The sequence below is a fragment of the Rhinopithecus bieti genome, unplaced genomic scaffold (assembly GCF_001698545.2).
Source record: "Rhinopithecus bieti isolate Rb0 unplaced genomic scaffold, ASM169854v2 scaffold_22522, whole genome shotgun sequence".
Taxonomy (NCBI): domain Eukaryota; kingdom Metazoa; phylum Chordata; class Mammalia; order Primates; family Cercopithecidae; genus Rhinopithecus; species Rhinopithecus bieti.
This window is the reverse complement of record NW_016811454.1, coordinates 1,843,880-1,860,376: the sequence shown is the minus strand read 5'-3', so window position 1 is coordinate 1,860,376 and position 16,497 is coordinate 1,843,880. Positions and strand designations below refer to the sequence as shown.

Sequence of the window (16,497 nt, the reverse complement as noted above, 5' to 3'; positions counted from 1 at the left end):
TTCCCCAGGGCGTTACGCACTGGAGGCCCGGCGCGGAGGTGCGCGGGGGCGAGCGGGAGATGCGGGGCGGGCGAGGGGCTGTGGGCTAGGCGCCGCCTTAACTTCGATCCTGCGGCGGCCCGGGAGAAGCTGCCGCCGCCCCGCCCGAGGTGGGTGCCGCGGCACTCGGCTCTGCGCCGCGCGTCTCCGCGGCTGCCTCTTTAATCAGGAACACAGAAGGGGCGGGCCCTGAGCCGGCGCGTAATCGGATAGCTCTGCCGCGGCTCTGACATCCACATGCTGCTCGGCCTGAAAAGGCAGTGGGGAGCCGGAGGGGAGGCAGAGATCGCGAGCGAGGCACCAGCCTGCAGCCGGCCCCCAGCACATCCTCAGCCGCGCAGACACTGGGCGAGGTGGAGGTGAGGGCGGGCGCCAGCGAACTCGGAGAGGGGCTCGCTCACTCCCAGGCGATCCCAGCCGCCGCACCACCAGCAGCAACAGCAGCAGCAGCTTCCTTCCTCAGACTCCCCTCGAGAGGCTGGCCAAGCGGGTGTAGCCGTTGGTGGAGGCTCCCGCCGGGGGAACCCGGCGAGGACAAGAGCAGGGCGGCCGCCTTCCACTCTGGCTGTCCGGCGGCTGCTGCCTCCGCCCGCGTGTCCGTCAAGGGTGCCGCGGGATGTGTGTCAATTTACGCCTCTGAGATCACACAGCTGCCTGGGGGCCGTGTGATGCCCAAGGCAAGTCTTGGCTTTAATTATTATTATTATCATTATTGTTACGCTTGGCTTTCGGGAAATACTCGTGATATTGTAGGATAAAGGAAATGACACTTTGAGGAACTGGAGAGAACATACATGCGTTTTGTTTTTGAGAGGAAAACCGTGTCCTCTTCCCGGCTTGTTCCCTCCTCGCTGATTTCAGGAGCTACTCTCCCTTGGTGAGGTGGAAATTCCAGCAAGAATAAAGGTGAAGACAAGCCACCAGGACTCAGGAGGGAAACACTGACCATTAGAAACCTCTGCATAAGACGTTGTACGGAAGAAAATAAGAGAGAGAAAAATACAAAGATTTAAACAAGAAACCTACGAACCCAGCTCTGGAGAGAGCCACCTTCTCCAAAATGGATATGTCTCCTCTCACCTGGGTTTTCTTAGCCCTCTACTTTTCAAGACACCAAGTGAGAGGCCAACCAGGTAAGCCACTGAAAGTTTTTTCTATTTATTGCAACATGGTTTCCCCTTTAAAAGCGACCGCTAAAGCAGGAAGGCCACGCAGAAAGGCACAGAAGGAGGCTCCCTCAGTACTCAATAATTTAAAGAGAGATCCCAGCCGGCCCTTCCTACACCACCACTGTTGCTAAAACCCAACTTTTCTCTCCTGCTAGGAGTGTGTGTGTGTGTGTGTGTGTGTGTGTGTGTTTTGAAACAGAATTTGGCGGTGTTCAGATGTCACATATGGACTGAATCAAAGGTTTAAAAATACTACAAAGCCTTTGCATTACAGTTTTTGGGAATTTTTTTTCCCTGTCTTGAAGCAGAACACATCTCCCTTGAGTTTCTCCAACTAGCCAGTGAAATATAAATCATTTGCATTCCCTCCACTTAGCTACATTGAGCAATGTTAACTGAAGTGCTTGGGAAAGACAAGAGTTTAGTTTTGGTTTTTAAATGCTGTAGATTCTTTGGAGAATGGCTGGTTATGCCTCAGAATCATAGGGCTCAGGCTGGTGAAGCAAGTTGGCTTGTGGTTGAGGTAGGGGCTTGGGGTTGGGCACTGCTGGCAACCAAGACAGTTGGTCTCTTCTCTCTTCATCCATGTGTCGTCTGTGAAAGTAAATCATATGTCCTTTTAGAAATTCTTATTAGCTAAAACAAATTGCAGGCCCTCAAAGGTCTCTCACTCGTGGTTAGAAACTTTTGAGTGGAATTTGTTCTCACCCACTGCCAAAAAGGGTATGTGGACAGGCTGCTGTGGAGATAAGCACTTCCCCACGCATTTGTGGGGAGCAGCAAGGGGTATGCTCTGGAAAGGGGAATCCATGGGGAATGCAGTGGGGTTTGTGCTTCCTTCCTGGGACCACTCTCTAGAGTGAGCCTCTCTACCTCACTGAGAACAGTGTCTGGAATCTGACAACAAAACTCTTAGCAGCTGCTACAGGTGATTGGAGATGGAGAAACCATCTATGGAGGAAACGGGTGAAAGAAAGGCGAAAAAGCCTTCCCGAAGTGTCCTCACCCAAGGCACTTGCAAGGTGATGGCAGCAGTGGCAGGGCTAACTCTGCAGCCTCCTGGGCATCCCCCAGAACATCAGCTAGTGGGTCCTAGCTTTGCATCTGGTACTGTCATCCTTCCTTCTCCCCACGCCCCCCATCCAGCACACACACCACTTGAAGCTTGGGCATTTATTTGAAGGGGGAAGAAAATTCAGAAATGCCTTTGCCATCCAGATCCGCAAGTTTGCAGCTCTTTCTTTGCCATAAGTGGTCTTCAGGGCAGCTGCAAATCCTATCAAAGGGATGGGTGGAAGGTCCCACTTGGGGAGATTTTCTGGGCCTCCCCCATTCCTTCTTGCCTTATTTCTAAAATCCCAGCTTGAAGCGGAAATAAATTACCTCTCACAGACCTGGATGCTGCGTAAATTATGTATGTTTGTGTGATTCGCAGTGTGTGTGTGTGTGCACACGCGCGCGCGCCATGAGGATGCCCACCGTCTATTATGTATTCAGACACGGACTCCGGTAGGCCCCAGCGCGCGAGCGCGCACACACTGGCACTCACACCGGCGCGCACACACATGCAACTTCAGGTTCCGTGTGCTGTGCGGAGCGGGAGGGGTCGTGAAGACTCAGGGGCCATCTCCTACCCCAGATGTTCGCACATCTGTCCCCGAGCGCTGCTTGGAGTGTGTGTACGTGTGTGCGCGACACCCGCTTGGACCCACTCCCGCTCTGCCACCTGCCTCCCGCGCTCACTGCAGAACCCCCTCCCATCCCAACCCCCGGCAGTGCTGCGTCACTTCCAGAGAAGCCCAGAGGCGCGGAGTTCGGGGCAACCTCGGACTCGGGGTGGGATCTCAGGGTGGGATTCGAAGCTGGGACCTGCCGGGGACCTCTAGCTCCCCAAAATGCGATCTCAAGCCGTGAGCTGCTCAGGCTTTCAGGCGGAGCAACGGACTGGCACCCGGCGAGCCGGCAGCGGGTGGCCAGGGCGAGGCCGAGCTACACCTCTGACTCACCCGGTGTGCGCCGGCCGGGACAGGGGGCCTGGTTCAGCCGCCGCCGCCGGCGACGAGAACCAGTTCTGGGAAGGAGCAAGATGGGGCAGAAGGTGCGCGCGGGGGAGCAGTTGAGCAAATAACACGGCGGTCGAGGCGCGCGGCACCTTGGGCGGCGCGTGGCTGGGAGGCAGCATGGGCGACGCGCACCAGGCTACCCCTCTCCTCACTGCGCCGCCTCCGCCTCGCCAGACCGCAGTGCAGCTGCTAGCCTGTCTCCCTCCCTGCCCCAGGCGTCCCCGCCAGTCCCCCGCCAGTCCCCTGCGCTCCTCTTCGCGCGGCAGGCTCACCGCGAGCCCTAGAGAGCCGGCTTTGAGTGGCGAGAGGCCGAGGCCGGCTGGCTTGGGAATCCAAGCACTGGCCCAACTGGGTGATAGGAAAGTGGGGTGGGATTTCGGAGAGGAGGGCGGAGAGAGGCGGGAAGGAGCCAGCTTGAGCCGCAGGAATGCGCGCAACTTGCACAGCCTGTAGAAGCGCAGCACGCCCAGCGCCCGCCGATGCGCAGGAACAGGTGAAGAGCACGCGATGCGCGGCCATCCACGTGGTGGGGACGTGATAGCCCCTCAGCTCTCCTCCTAGACCTCCTTCCCCCCCGCCCCCCCAGCGCCGTCTCTAACGCCGCATCGATTTGTTTGGGCTACGCAGCAGAAACAGAGCCCAGCGATCCATAAACATTCTATTAAGCAAAAATATTCTCAGCGAAAGCAAAACCGAGGCTGAAGCCTCCGACAAGTTGGCCGCCTCCAACTACTCCATGCTTGTGCCCTCCTCCTTCTCCTAAGGACACCCCCAGGGGAAAACCTGCGGCATTTCCTCAACGCTGCCCAAGGCCGGAAAGTTAGGTCTCGGCTGCAGCTCTGGTCTCCGGAGAAGCCTCTGCCTGCAGTAGCCGGCGAGTTCCCGCCTCTCCTCCCTAGCTGCCTCGCTCTTTGCTTTTCCACGTGAGAAAAAGAAATATTCATGGCCGATGCTTCATTTTCACTGATTGATTTCTTTTTAATATCAACAGGAGTTAATGGAGGCGAGGCACGCTGTGATTAAACGGCTGCCCCCGCCCTTCGCCTCGGGCTGGCTGCGCCGTGGGTCTTTCCCACCCGGTCTTTCCCACCGGGTCGCAGGCGTCCAGCGGCTGGGTGGGGGGCGCCAGTAGCCCTAGTGTTTGGAGGTGGGGGAGGGATTTGGAATGGACTTGTCGCCCCTCTGGGAATCATCTAGGTTGGGGAACGTCGGGAATCAGCTTTCCAGACCAAGTTTTAGGGGATTCTAGCCCATATGCATTGCGGCTTCTGCGGCTCTGGCTGAATTTCTTCTGAAGGGTAGGAGATCCACGCTCAGGTTTATTGGCGTGTGCTCCCTGCTCGACTCCCCTCCCTCCACCTCCTTTCCTTTTGGTTTCAGACAGAGAGGAGAGCCCCCTGGCGCTAGCCATTCCCTATCAGCGCCCGCTAGGAACGTCCCTTTGCTAGAGTTAATCATGATCTGCGGGGGACTGGGTTTTGCTCAGGAAATCATTCAAGTCCTGACAATGGGTTTCTTCAAATGGTAGCAACTCCCAGCCCTAATGTCCCCTCCGGGACACATCGCTTGGGGCCAAAAGAACCCAGACCCCATAACCATCTACCCCTCCCCTCCTCGTCTGGAGAGCTTTGATCTATGCTTGGGTTTTAACGCCACTGCCAGGGACACACTCAGATTCTCGGTCAATTCACCCTTCCGTCTGGACTGGATGATCAGATAAGAGGTGTAAATTGGCTGTGGGAGACAGGTCTGGGTTCAAACAAATCCTGAAAGAGAAGCAATGACGGTCTAGGCGCCGGAGAAGGGTTTGAAGTGTTTCTTTTAGCCTGTCTCCCCAAAATGTGGGATGGCCATGGGCGAGCATAATTTGCAAGTAAACTATAAACTCCTAGATTTTACCCAGACGGCCTGCTCTAGGCTCTAGGGATTGGTCTCATGCCCACATCAAATGGGTGCCCAGTAAACATTTTCCCCGTGATCAGCTCCTGGAGGTACGGAAACTGTGGCCAGTTGCCAGCAGAGCACACAGTGCAAGACAGTGGCAAGAGGAGCACTCCCCAAAGGGCTCCGGGCAGGCCCCTACTCATCCAAGCAGTGCCTGGTAGGATTGTGAATGTGCGAGCAGCACATCAGGTTTGGAGTTTTATGTCATCCCATAGAGCTCTCAGACATTAAGCCACAGAGCACTCAACTGGCAAAATGAAAGATTGGAAGGCTGCAGTGACTGGAACCCAGGCTACCCAGACAGGACTCCCGCTGTCTACCAAATGGCCCTGATCCCCTGCTGTTGAATGTATCAAGTCCACATTCTGCAGCAGAAAGGCCAGTTTCTATCTTCCAGGCATAGAAAAAGCTAGGAGTCCAAATGCCAATTCCTATGCAGTGAGGCACGAATACAAATAACAGTGAGGGAGGGGACTGGGGTCAATGGGGAGAGACACCAGGGACCAGATGATTCTGTGGACCCTGGTGTTTTTCATTTCACTCAAGTCTTCCATAAAGCAATTAAGAAAATGAACTGACTCAGGGTGACCTGAGTGTAAGACAATTCTGAGTTGACAGAATTCAAGAGCCGGGTAAAGAGGTTTCCAAATATATTCCCCAAAGGTCCAGTTTGGAAAGACTTTAGGAACTTGAGTTGAGATCTTCCTGTTTTAAAAGATAGAGCAAGAGCAGAATGCCTTTTTAATTTCTTGAACTGACAAGAAAGGACTTGAAAAATGACATCTGGGCAATGGCTTGTAGTATTATTTACATGTTTGAGATATTTTATTATCTGACCATCATTTGCAACTGGATAATCTTTGAGGTACCTTCCTCGAGTGGCAGATAAGTGTATTGATCACCAGAAGTTAGTCTTTGTACTGTTCCTTCAAGGTAAGGACTTGCCTATTTGCTGGTTTTTGTTTTTTAATTAACCCATTTCTGGAAGATGCTGCAGAAGTTTGTCCTGGAGATCCTAGAGTATTTTTCAAAGCTTTATCTGCCTTGATGAGAAATGGCCAAAGGCTTAATGGTTTCATTGCCTAACAGGATTCAGTGGAGTTGGATTCCAGGACACAGTGGCCTTGTATCATGGCTGGCCCTCCAGGAGAAAGCATCTTCTAAAGGTTTAGGAAGCTGTCAAGTTTAGATAAGGCTGAGCTCCGATCCTCTGGGACCTTGGTTGTATTAATAAGGAGAAATTAATTTTTAACCACTGGGAACATTGCCAAATTATGTGACCTTTGGCAGACCAGCTGTGCTATAAAAATAAATCCCCCATTTCTGAAAATGCTTCTCCTATCCAGTAGAACAGTAACAATGTGGCATTTAGGGTAGAGAAGAGTAGGACTGAGAAGAAAGGAGAGAAATAGGAGTTGGGAAAAAAAAAAAAACCCACAAAACAAAAACAACCCTTTGACATTGTGATACATGGTTTCAGACCTGAACGTCCTATCCATCACCCCCTCACTTCCTCAATCCCTCCTCCCCGGCCCCATGCCTGGGGTTTCCAGAACACAGGAAAGAGGGCCAGGATGACAAGGAGCTGAGTGCCTGTGTGTACAGGGAGTGGAGAAGGTGTTAAGTGCTTCCAGCCCACTCACACCCCAGCCTCAAACACATCTCTGGTTGTTCACACAGGCAGAGTACTGGCACAGGCAGAGAAAAGGGGGTTTTCAAACAGGCAAAATGTTTGTCTTTCCCTAAATGCTACTAAGTAGGTGTGCCACTGAGAAGTTTTGGGGGGACCATCCCTGGCCTTCCTAGCTTCTGAAACATGGGAACCAGACTGCCTAGGTTTAGAATCTAGCTCAGCCATTTGCTGGCTCTGTGATCCAAGTACCCTGTGTGATCAGATACTTAGTCTCTGTGCCTCAGTTTCCTTGTCTGTAAATGTGTTTGGTAACAATACCTACTTCATAGGGTTGTTACGCTATGTCAGATTATGTACAATACTGTTTGGCACATATAAAGCCTATTCTGAAGTCACTGAATCTTTAAAACTGTTTCAGTGTGGCTAATGGAATCTCGTGATCATTGCAAGCACGCTATAACCATTGCTGTGTACGTTTATTTTTATGACATTTTTAAAATAATTCTTATTCTCAGTTCTTCCACCATCAAACCTCTGTGTTTTGTAAGCACCATATTATTTCTCGCCACGCTCTTCTTCAGAGAATATTCTCTGCTGGGTTCTTATCTTGGATTTATGTCTCCCTTGCATTTTTTTCCTCCTTCTTCCTCGGTGTTCAGTATTCTTACCTCCTATTTTCTTTTTAATCTCTCTCTCGTTTCCTTTCCTTTTCCTCCCCTTCCATCCTTCACCACTGAGAGTGTGCTCAGCAGGGAACACTGTGTTTAAGGCGCTCTCCTGAATGTGTAATAACTTCTACTCTGGAACTAAGGCTCTTCAGCAGCTGAACTCAAAAAAGTCATCATAAAGACAAAATAGCTTTTACCCAGCAAGACTCTTAATAATCCCATTTCCCTCTGGGTCTTCATAAAGGAGTCATGATCTAATCCAGAAAAAAAGGAGGGGCTGGGAGTAACAAAAGAGAAGCTCTCAGTAGCACAGAGTGCACAAGACTGCCGGCCAGCTGAGTGCACGTGGCTGTGGTACCCTGCTCCCACCTCCACAAATCCTGTGATTACCAGTGACCAGGTTCTGGAGAGTCTTTCTGCAGAGAAGATAATGGGAATTGCAAATTACTGGACTGAATGCTAATAATAATTGTTTGGATAAAGGGAAAAAAATAAAACAGATGTGCCCCCAAAGGCATTTTAGGGGCTGGAGAAAGGAAAATGAGGAGGGGTTGAGTAGAGAGAGGTGGGTTGAAACCAAGCACAAGAAAATCCAATACCAACAAATGGCTTAATGATGAAGTAATAGTCAGCATCTTCCTGGTGGTACAGATAACCAATATTTAAAGTTGCCTTTGGAAGTGTGGAAGTTGGAGTGAAGGGGACAAAACTCCTGAGATAAATTAATTTTACTAGTATTAAAATTAAAATGGCCGAGCATGGTGGCTCATGCCTATAATCCCAGCACTTGGGGAGGATGAGGTAGGCAGATCACCTGAGGTCAGAGGTTCGAGACCAACCTGGCCAACATGGCAAGACCCCATCTCTACTAAAAATACACACACACACACACAATAGCTGGGTATGGCGGTGGGCGCCTGTAATCCCGGCTACTTGGGAGGCTAAGGCAGGACAATCGCTTGAACCCAGGAGGCAGAGGTTGCAGGGAGCCGAGATTGTGCCACTGCACTCTAGCCTAGGCGACAGAGTGAGACTCCGTCTCTAAAATAAAATAAAATAAAATAAGAATGTGCTTTGAACTTTATCAGTATTGTCTGCATTAGGGTGTTCTAGGAGACACAGTTCACATTAACTCTACCTTGACCTACTTGTGACTAATTATTATTATTTCAGACAAGTTATTCAAACTCTCAATTCACCACTAAGAAACATTTGCACTTAATAACAGCGGGGTGTGGAGAAGGAAGAGCAGTAGCTGTGACTGCAGAATAATTTCTGATAGAACTCTCAGAGTCTGTCCTATCTAGTGAGACTTTTGATGTTCCTTTGGTCACTTCTTAATTGATTAATTCAACAAATCTCGATGAGTGTGACTTTTGGGAAAGGCTCTGCTTTGATCCTGTGAGGCCTGCCACAGATGGGTCAGCAAGGAGTCATGACTTCAAGCTGCTGGTGGCTCAGTAGAATGGATGAGGCCCTCCGAAACTCTCACACATCTCAGAAGATGCTAAAGAGCCTCTCAGATGCACAGAGGAGAAAGATCACTCCCAGTATGGGAGAAGAGAAAGGGCAGAGGCAGCCTGGAGCGAGAGGGTAGCCAGGATTTAGAGCAGGGAAGGGCATACCAGGGGAAGGGGAAGGTGTGAGTAGAGAAATGGATGCTGGGTTTGTTTGGGGAACACTCAGAAGCTGCAGTTTAGAATGTATGGTGGGAAATAATTGCAAATAAGATTAGAAATAATAGCTTGGGCTCAATTCAAGGCCCAAATTGCTAGGCAAAGAGGTTTGGGTTTCACTTGCTAACCAATGGGGAGCCATTGATGTTTCAACATAAGCTTCAGTTAATCAAAATAAATGAAGAAAATATTATATTACCTTTTTTTCTCCTTTGGTTTTTGGAGAGACCTCAAAATTATTCTTCTGTTTCCTTCCCCAAATGTCTGCTAAAATGGTCAGGAATTGTAATCCCAGATCTCCCATCAATGGCATCAAAATTGCATTTGCAATGAGGGCTGGAAAAGAGCGGACATAAATATAAACTAATGACATTATATCAGCTGCCCTATTGGAATTGCATTTGTTTATGATATAAGATGACAAATAACAAGGTTACCACAGGTGGCATGACTCGAGGTCAGGAGAGGTAATCGCATCAAACTTACATTTCACCGATGAAATGAGGCTTCATTTTTAGAATCTAGATTGAGGGGAGAGATGTTCAAAAGGCCCCATTTCCATACCCAATTTCCAGTTCTCTCCTAAGTGAATTCATTGGAGGTGTTTTAAGAGAGGGAAATTTGCTTCATTCTTTATTCATTTCCAAACTCATATGCTGGCTTCCTCTCCTGCTCTCGGCTTCCCTCTCTCCTTCCCTCCTAGATGGCCCTTTTATTCAGATTTTGAACTTTATCATTGCAAAAGTTCAGAAGGATTTCCATTTGCTGTGCCTTCAGGATGCATCATTCACTGCCACCAGTCTCCATAAATTGAGTAGATTGCATCCCTTCCCAGTTGCCTTAGGAAGTGGTCAAACAGCCACATTCCTGGGCTGATGGATTGGCTCATTTCTTCCCAGCTTAAGCCAAGATACAGATTTTATGAGACTGTCTTGTGACAGGCTGAAGTTGCTTTGAATAAAACAAAATCCAGCCTCAGCTCACAGAAATAATTCTTAAAACGCAGCTTATCCCGGGTTGGTGAGCAAAATTTGGTTAAAACCCTGAGCCAACGACTTAGATGATCTGGGTGAGGGATTTGAAGAAACTGCTTTTGGTTTTTCTTTTCATGCATCACTGTTGTTGACATGCTCACACACAGAACTGTGTATCCATAATATTTATAAATATGCAGCCACAGACTCAGTTACAAAAAGAAACTCGAGTCAGTAGACCTGACGTGATTAAAGGAGACATTTGAACTCCTCATAATGCAAGACAGACGTGTTTTCTGAAGAATCCTGGAGTTTTGTTTCAGGCTTACCAAGCAGATAGAACAGGGGTAGCACCTTGAATAAATGTCTTATTGTCTAGGAGGGTAGAGAATCTTTTGAATTTTTGGCTCAATCTATGGGTTATAGGATCTTTTCCCCACCTCATTATATGGGCTTTGGATTTTAGCACTGGAACTGACATTTAGAATCACCCCTCTCATTCTATAGATGAGAAAACAAAGGCTCAGAGTTGTCTACTAACTTACCCAAGGTCACACAGCTTGCTAGTGGTGAGACTAGACTTGATTACTAGGCTTTTAGATCCTGCTCCAATGCTATTTCTAATAAACTTCCTGGTGGAGTAAGTGGCAAAGTGACAACCTCCTTTCTTTTTAAGTAGAAGAAAGAGTTTCTTCTTTGCCTTGCTACCAATAATTAAATGAAAACAATGCTGTAGAAATAGGGACAAGGTGGGATTATGCTGTGGATAAGAAATAAATTATAAAGTAAATAAAGTATATTTTTTCAGAGGAAATGAGACCGATTGCTTTTCTCCCGTAAGTGCCCTCAGGTATACATAGGAAATAGATGTCTCCTAGTCATCTGCTCTTTCTCTTTTTCATAGCATTTTAAAGTAACAGGGAATCGAGAGGCCCCATTTAGGGGGTTTCAAACCATGTTCCAGGAAGCCCCAGTGGGCTTGCAGAGAAGCCCTTCTGAGCTGAGGGCAGGAACTAGGCGGCCTGGATACTACACTGCTTCTGGCTACCTCCTTCCCAGCATCCAAGAAGAGGTCCCTTTTATTTTCTTTGTACATTAGAGGTCTAGGTAGAGTTTTGTTCAAGAAAAAAAAAAGTACTTCAAAAAAACAAATAAATTTGAAAGCTACACACCTAATTCAGTCCATTCATTGAATTACAGTTTGTGAAGCTGAGCCCCAGAAAGGTCAAATTGAGTGAGTTAAGAGCTGGGTGCCATCTCCCATCTTTCTGCTAATGTCGATCCCTCCCTCTCCTGGTAACCCAGTCCCATTACCCAGACTCTCCTTTTACAACAACTGGGCCCTCTAATCCCACATCCAGCCAATGGCCAAGTTTCCCTGGTTTTGCCAAGGACTTTCTCCTTCAGTTCAACTAAAGTGAGGGATCTGATTGGTCTTTTACCAAGCTGTCGTGAAGTAAGCCATAGCAATCGGATTATTTAGAAAGTTCTCACTACAGTCAGGCTTCAGTATTTAGCAAATACTATTGTTAAGTTCAGGTTATACAGTGTTCCTTTAAAACAATGCCAACTAAATTTTTCTAGAAGGCAGACCAGATTTTTAAAAGATCTTCTTTTCCCATTCTTAATACTTCTTAAAAATTAAATATCCACAAGGAAAGTGATTGGATTCTGCAGGAAGGTGAGTTCCTAAGTGAAGGGATACAACATCCCTTTGCCTTTCCAGGGCTATGTTACCGCTAGGCAGTAGCAGATGGTACTTAGGCTACCAGTGAAACAACAATATTTAAGAAGGAGAAAAAGAGCAGACAGAAAGAGTTTAAAGCAATCTGATACTTTACATTTCAAAAAAACCCACCTAAGTAATCATTATAGGAGGAAAATCAGAACTTGGTGACTTCAGAACTTAGTGTTCTCTTTATTTCCAATTACAGCTGGAGCTGTCACTGTATTCCTTTCAGCCTTGGGCCTTTCTCAGACCTGACCTGGCTCATCCTGCAAGCCTCCCTCCCAGATGTAGGAGAAAATGCTCTGAACAGTCCAAGCCTGGGTTTTGCTATCTCTCTTTGGGTGATGAATTTGCCCCAGGTGAAAGGTATTCACAAAATAGTTGCAGAATGAAGTCTTTTGTCAACTCACCGAACAGGCTCAGTAGCTCAAACAGGGTCAATTTCCCTCTGTATATGGAGATTGGCCTTAAGGGTTTTGCCCTTGAGTTCAACTCTCCTTTGGCTTAACTTGACTCCTCTGAAACAGGACAGCAACCATGTATAAAGTTCATTGTGGAACACAATAAAGACCTACAAAGTAATGGATGGTATAGCTCTTCAGAAAGAATTCTAGTTAATTTCTATTGGGACATGTTTGTATTTAAGAAATGATGTGTCCCCAACCCTAGAAAGGAAAGATCGGTTATCAAGAGGAGATATAGAATGATTGTGTTTTCTTTACAATTTTTACTGATAAGTTTCAAGAATTCTGTTCTCTCCAAGAAAAATAAAAACATAAATTCTAGTATTTATCTTTGTGGATATATGTTTGTGCAAATGATGTGTGATATTTTATGAGAAGGTGTGAATGTGTGTATAGGACTCAAGTGTGAATTACTGATATGTATATGTACTTGAAGTATGTTCAATATCTATGTGTGTATTTCTGAGTGTGAATGCAAGCCAAACAAGAATGTGAATTTATAAATTCGTGAGTATTGAAAAGGTTAACCACACACAACTGAAGCAGACGTTCTAATGAGTTCTCTTGATACTTCAATAAGTGCCTTGATTTTCTTCAGATAAAGAAAGGACAGAAAAAAAGAAATGGATGACTCCCTTTTCTTTTGGTTTAACAGCAGACAGTGCAGACTATAAGCTACGGGATATATATAGTTTGATTTGCTTTTGGTAGTAGAGAAATGATTGCTTCTACTGTAGATGAGAAATGAAACTTTCCTGTGAAAAAGTTTCCTATCTTTATTGCTGATCTGTGTGCCTGGTCTAATTACTAAAAGCTTAAACCTGGGGTGTGGGGAATTGAGGGAGAAAAGTTCCTCTTTCAAGAGTAATTGGAGAGAAGTAGAGGAAGGGATGGGGAAAGGAGGGAGAGAGTGTGGGTGGGGAGAGTGGAGAGTATGTGGAAACCATAACAGTTACTAAACAGGAGCTCAGCTCAGGTTTCCTCTGATGAATTCCAAGGCAAAAAAGTGTGGTTTGGGGTGAGTTGGTGGCAGGGCTGCAGTTTTCTGCAAAATAGCTGGCAAAGGAGCTGGACCTGGTAGAAAATTCCCTCTTCTGCTAGTTGAGTAAGAGCAGCTGGTGATCTATGTCCTCACACCTCTGCCTTCTCAGAGGGTCACTCCGCCCTATTTCATATGCATAAGCCAGGACCAGTGGGCCTCAATGGGCTGGCTAGATGACACTGGGTTCCCAGCATGGGTGAGTGGTGTGGGCACCTGGAAAGCCCGTGGGTATTGGCTGCAGAGGAACTGGGCCTCATGGCTGGCCTCCTGTGGTCTGGGTGGGAGGGATGAGCTCATTGTCCTCATGGTTGGGGTGGGTGCAGGGTCATTAGGTAAGAAGATGATGTGCTGTGTACCAGCCTGAGGAAATGGCTGTTTTTGTTTTCCACCCAGTAGGAAATGGACCAGAATCCATTTGATTCTGGGCAGTTCAACACGGCACAGTTTGAGCTGTGGAGGCTTGATGCCAAAAAGGCTACTTGTGTGGATTTGTGTCCCAACCACCCGTGTGCAGCGTGCCCATCTTTTATGCATTTAAAGCCTGTCAGGCCGGTAGTCTAAAGCAGAGGTCTGGGAGATAGTAATGCCAATAGACATGGGGAATAGTAAAGTGCACCTGTAGAGTTAAAAAATGCATGACCTGTTCCCTCAAAGAGTGAACACAGGAGAAAGACCCATCCTGGAGGGCGGCTGCTGAGTCGTAATACATAATTCACAGGCCCATGCTGCTCCATGCAGATGGCGATATTAAATCGTGATTGATGCTAAGAGACACACACATCTCAGGAAGGTCTCCAAGAGGCTTCTGAATATTTCCATGTCTCATGTGCCTTCCCAGCTTCTGTTCTACTGTGGTATTTAAGCAAAACTCCCTATTTCCCAAGAATCCCTGCTGGGGATTGCAGAACTTTACTCCCGAATAGATGAGATTCCTCAAATGTCATCACCCACCTTTGGAGCCTTTGAAGGTGGCTCCCTTCCCTCCTGGGCCACATGAAGCTGTTTGCCTCCAGCCAGGCACTGCGGGTACAGGGAGCCAGCTCTTCCTTCAAATGGCCAGTTATGACTGGACAAAGCAGCAGCACACTCTGGTCGTGGTGATCCAGGCAGGAGGGATAGTGGGCAGACAGCGCAGAAGAAACAGATGTTCATTCAACACAAAGCACCTTTGTCGAAATTCCAAGGCTGGAGCCAGTAGATTCTCTAATACAGATTTTTCCATTGGGTGTATAATGAAATAATAAATCAAATTTGTGGTATATGTGGAATTAAATGTTTGGGGGGTTTGCATTTTTTTTTCTTAAAAGGAAAATAAAGGGGCTGCAATCACCCTCCAGGGCCTGTTCTGGCCCAAAGCTGAGAGTGCTTCCTCTGCACCACATGTAATTGTTACCAGGCTCGCTTGTGGGTCGGCACCACAAAACCACCATTGTCAGTTCCCGGAGCCCTGACTGCTGGCCGCCTGGGCTGGGCTGGGAGACACCAAATAAAATGAAGGATTTATGAGATAAAGATAGAGATGGGAGGTTGAATGAGGAGAGGAAGATGGGCCAAGGAGGGGAGGCAGGAAAGGCAGGGAGGCATGTTGAGTTTGCAGTCCTCTTGTTTTTTTAATCGTAGACCATGTAATTGAGAATATTTATGGCCATGTTCTGGAATACTTTCATCTGTGTGTGTGTGTGCGTGTGTATGTGTAGTCGGGTGGGTAGGGGGAGGGATGAGCTGGAATAATCTCTTCCACCAAATGAGTAAGTAGGTTAGTCCTCTGGACTGCCATAAAAGGTCTGTAAAATAGTTTTAATCAGACACTGGTACAGAAGAGAAGGAGGGAGTGTTGGGGGAAGAAAGCTGTAACATATTTGAAGTTCTTTGGGTTGTTGATTTCTCTTTCAGACCCACCGTGCGGAGGTCGTTTGAATTCCAAAGATGCTGGCTATATCACCTCTCCCGGTTACCCCCAGGACTACCCCTCCCACCAGAACTGCGAGTGGATTGTTTACGCCCCTGAACCCAACCAGAAGATTGTCCTCAACTTCAACCCTCACTTCGAAATCGAGAAGCACGACTGCAAGTAAGCACTGTCCTGTCCCACTGTGTATCCCTCCATGAGATGCACATGCTCTGCCCCCGACCCCTGCTCTTGTCACTTCTATCACCCCTCACCCCAAGACCTGCTGCTAACCAGTGGATCCTGGTCTCAGAGGAAAACCTCAAGGGGCATTCCCTTTCCAGGGAAATAAAGGTGTGGCTGACCCACAGTATGGTGGAAAGAGGCTTCTTGAGTGAAAAGTAGAGAATATTAACCTACCTCCAAAGGCTGGTAGGGGAGGAGAATTTCCATGTGGTGGCAGGGGCTGGACTACAAAACTCCACCTCTTGACTTTGGGTTACCTTCCTCTTGGAGATCTCCCCTTTCCACAGCTGCTACATGTATAAACCCCACCCGCTTCCTTAATAAGATAGTAGCTATATCCCCAAGTGGAGACTTCCCCTGCATCCAGCCACGCAGGATCAGCCTGTTACTTTATATAGTGGTAACTGGTTTCCGTATAGAAAAATAAAAAGAGTAAAAAAAAAAATCTGAGTAGTTCTAAGATTCATATTGGTTCTTGATACCTGTGCTATACAAGTTAGAGTCTCAAAGTCAGTGTTATGGATTTATTTAACAAACACTGTTCTAATTGCATTACAAATATTAATCCATTTACTTTGCACAGTGGGCCCTGGGAAGTTAGTGCCATTATGATCTCCATTTTGCACAAGAGAGAAAACTGAAGCACAGAGAGGTTAGGTCAGTCACCCAAGGTGACTCAGCTGGTCTTACAACATTGATTCTGCCACCCTGGAAATGTGTGGCTTAGGAACTCCCAAGTGGACATTTAGACACTTGTGAGTACTTTAGAAACGCCATGTTAACACTGAGGTCCCTAAAAGTTAAGGTTGGGAAGCAGGCAGCATGTCTAGAATGCAGATGTGCTTTGCACTGTCTACTGAGCTCCATCTTAAAGTCTTTCCTCATTGGAACTAAAGTGAGAGATTTTGTGCAGAAAAGAATGTGCCAACAGTCATATTCTGCCCCAAATGAGCGCTTACAGC

General features: G+C 47.5%; 1 protein-coding gene across 4 annotated transcripts in view; it reads left to right on the top strand.

Annotated features, from left to right (window-relative positions):
* The first annotated feature begins 262 nt into the window (after nucleotides 1-262).
* NRP2 (neuropilin 2) overlaps nucleotides 263-16,497 on the top strand; it is a 115,205-nt gene continuing 98,970 nt past the window's right edge. For 2 of the 4 annotated variants that reach the window (XM_017893927.1, XM_017893926.1), the window contains exons 1-2: nucleotides 263-1,172; nucleotides 15,295-15,472. In XM_017893927.1, the coding sequence (XP_017749416.1) occupies nucleotides 1,100-1,172; nucleotides 15,295-15,472 (251 nt within the window). In that variant the 5' untranslated portion in view covers nucleotides 263-1,099. The remainder of the gene's footprint in view (nucleotides 1,173-15,294; nucleotides 15,473-16,497) is intronic. The other 2 variants (XM_017893925.1, XM_017893924.1) reach the window with 1 other exon arrangement.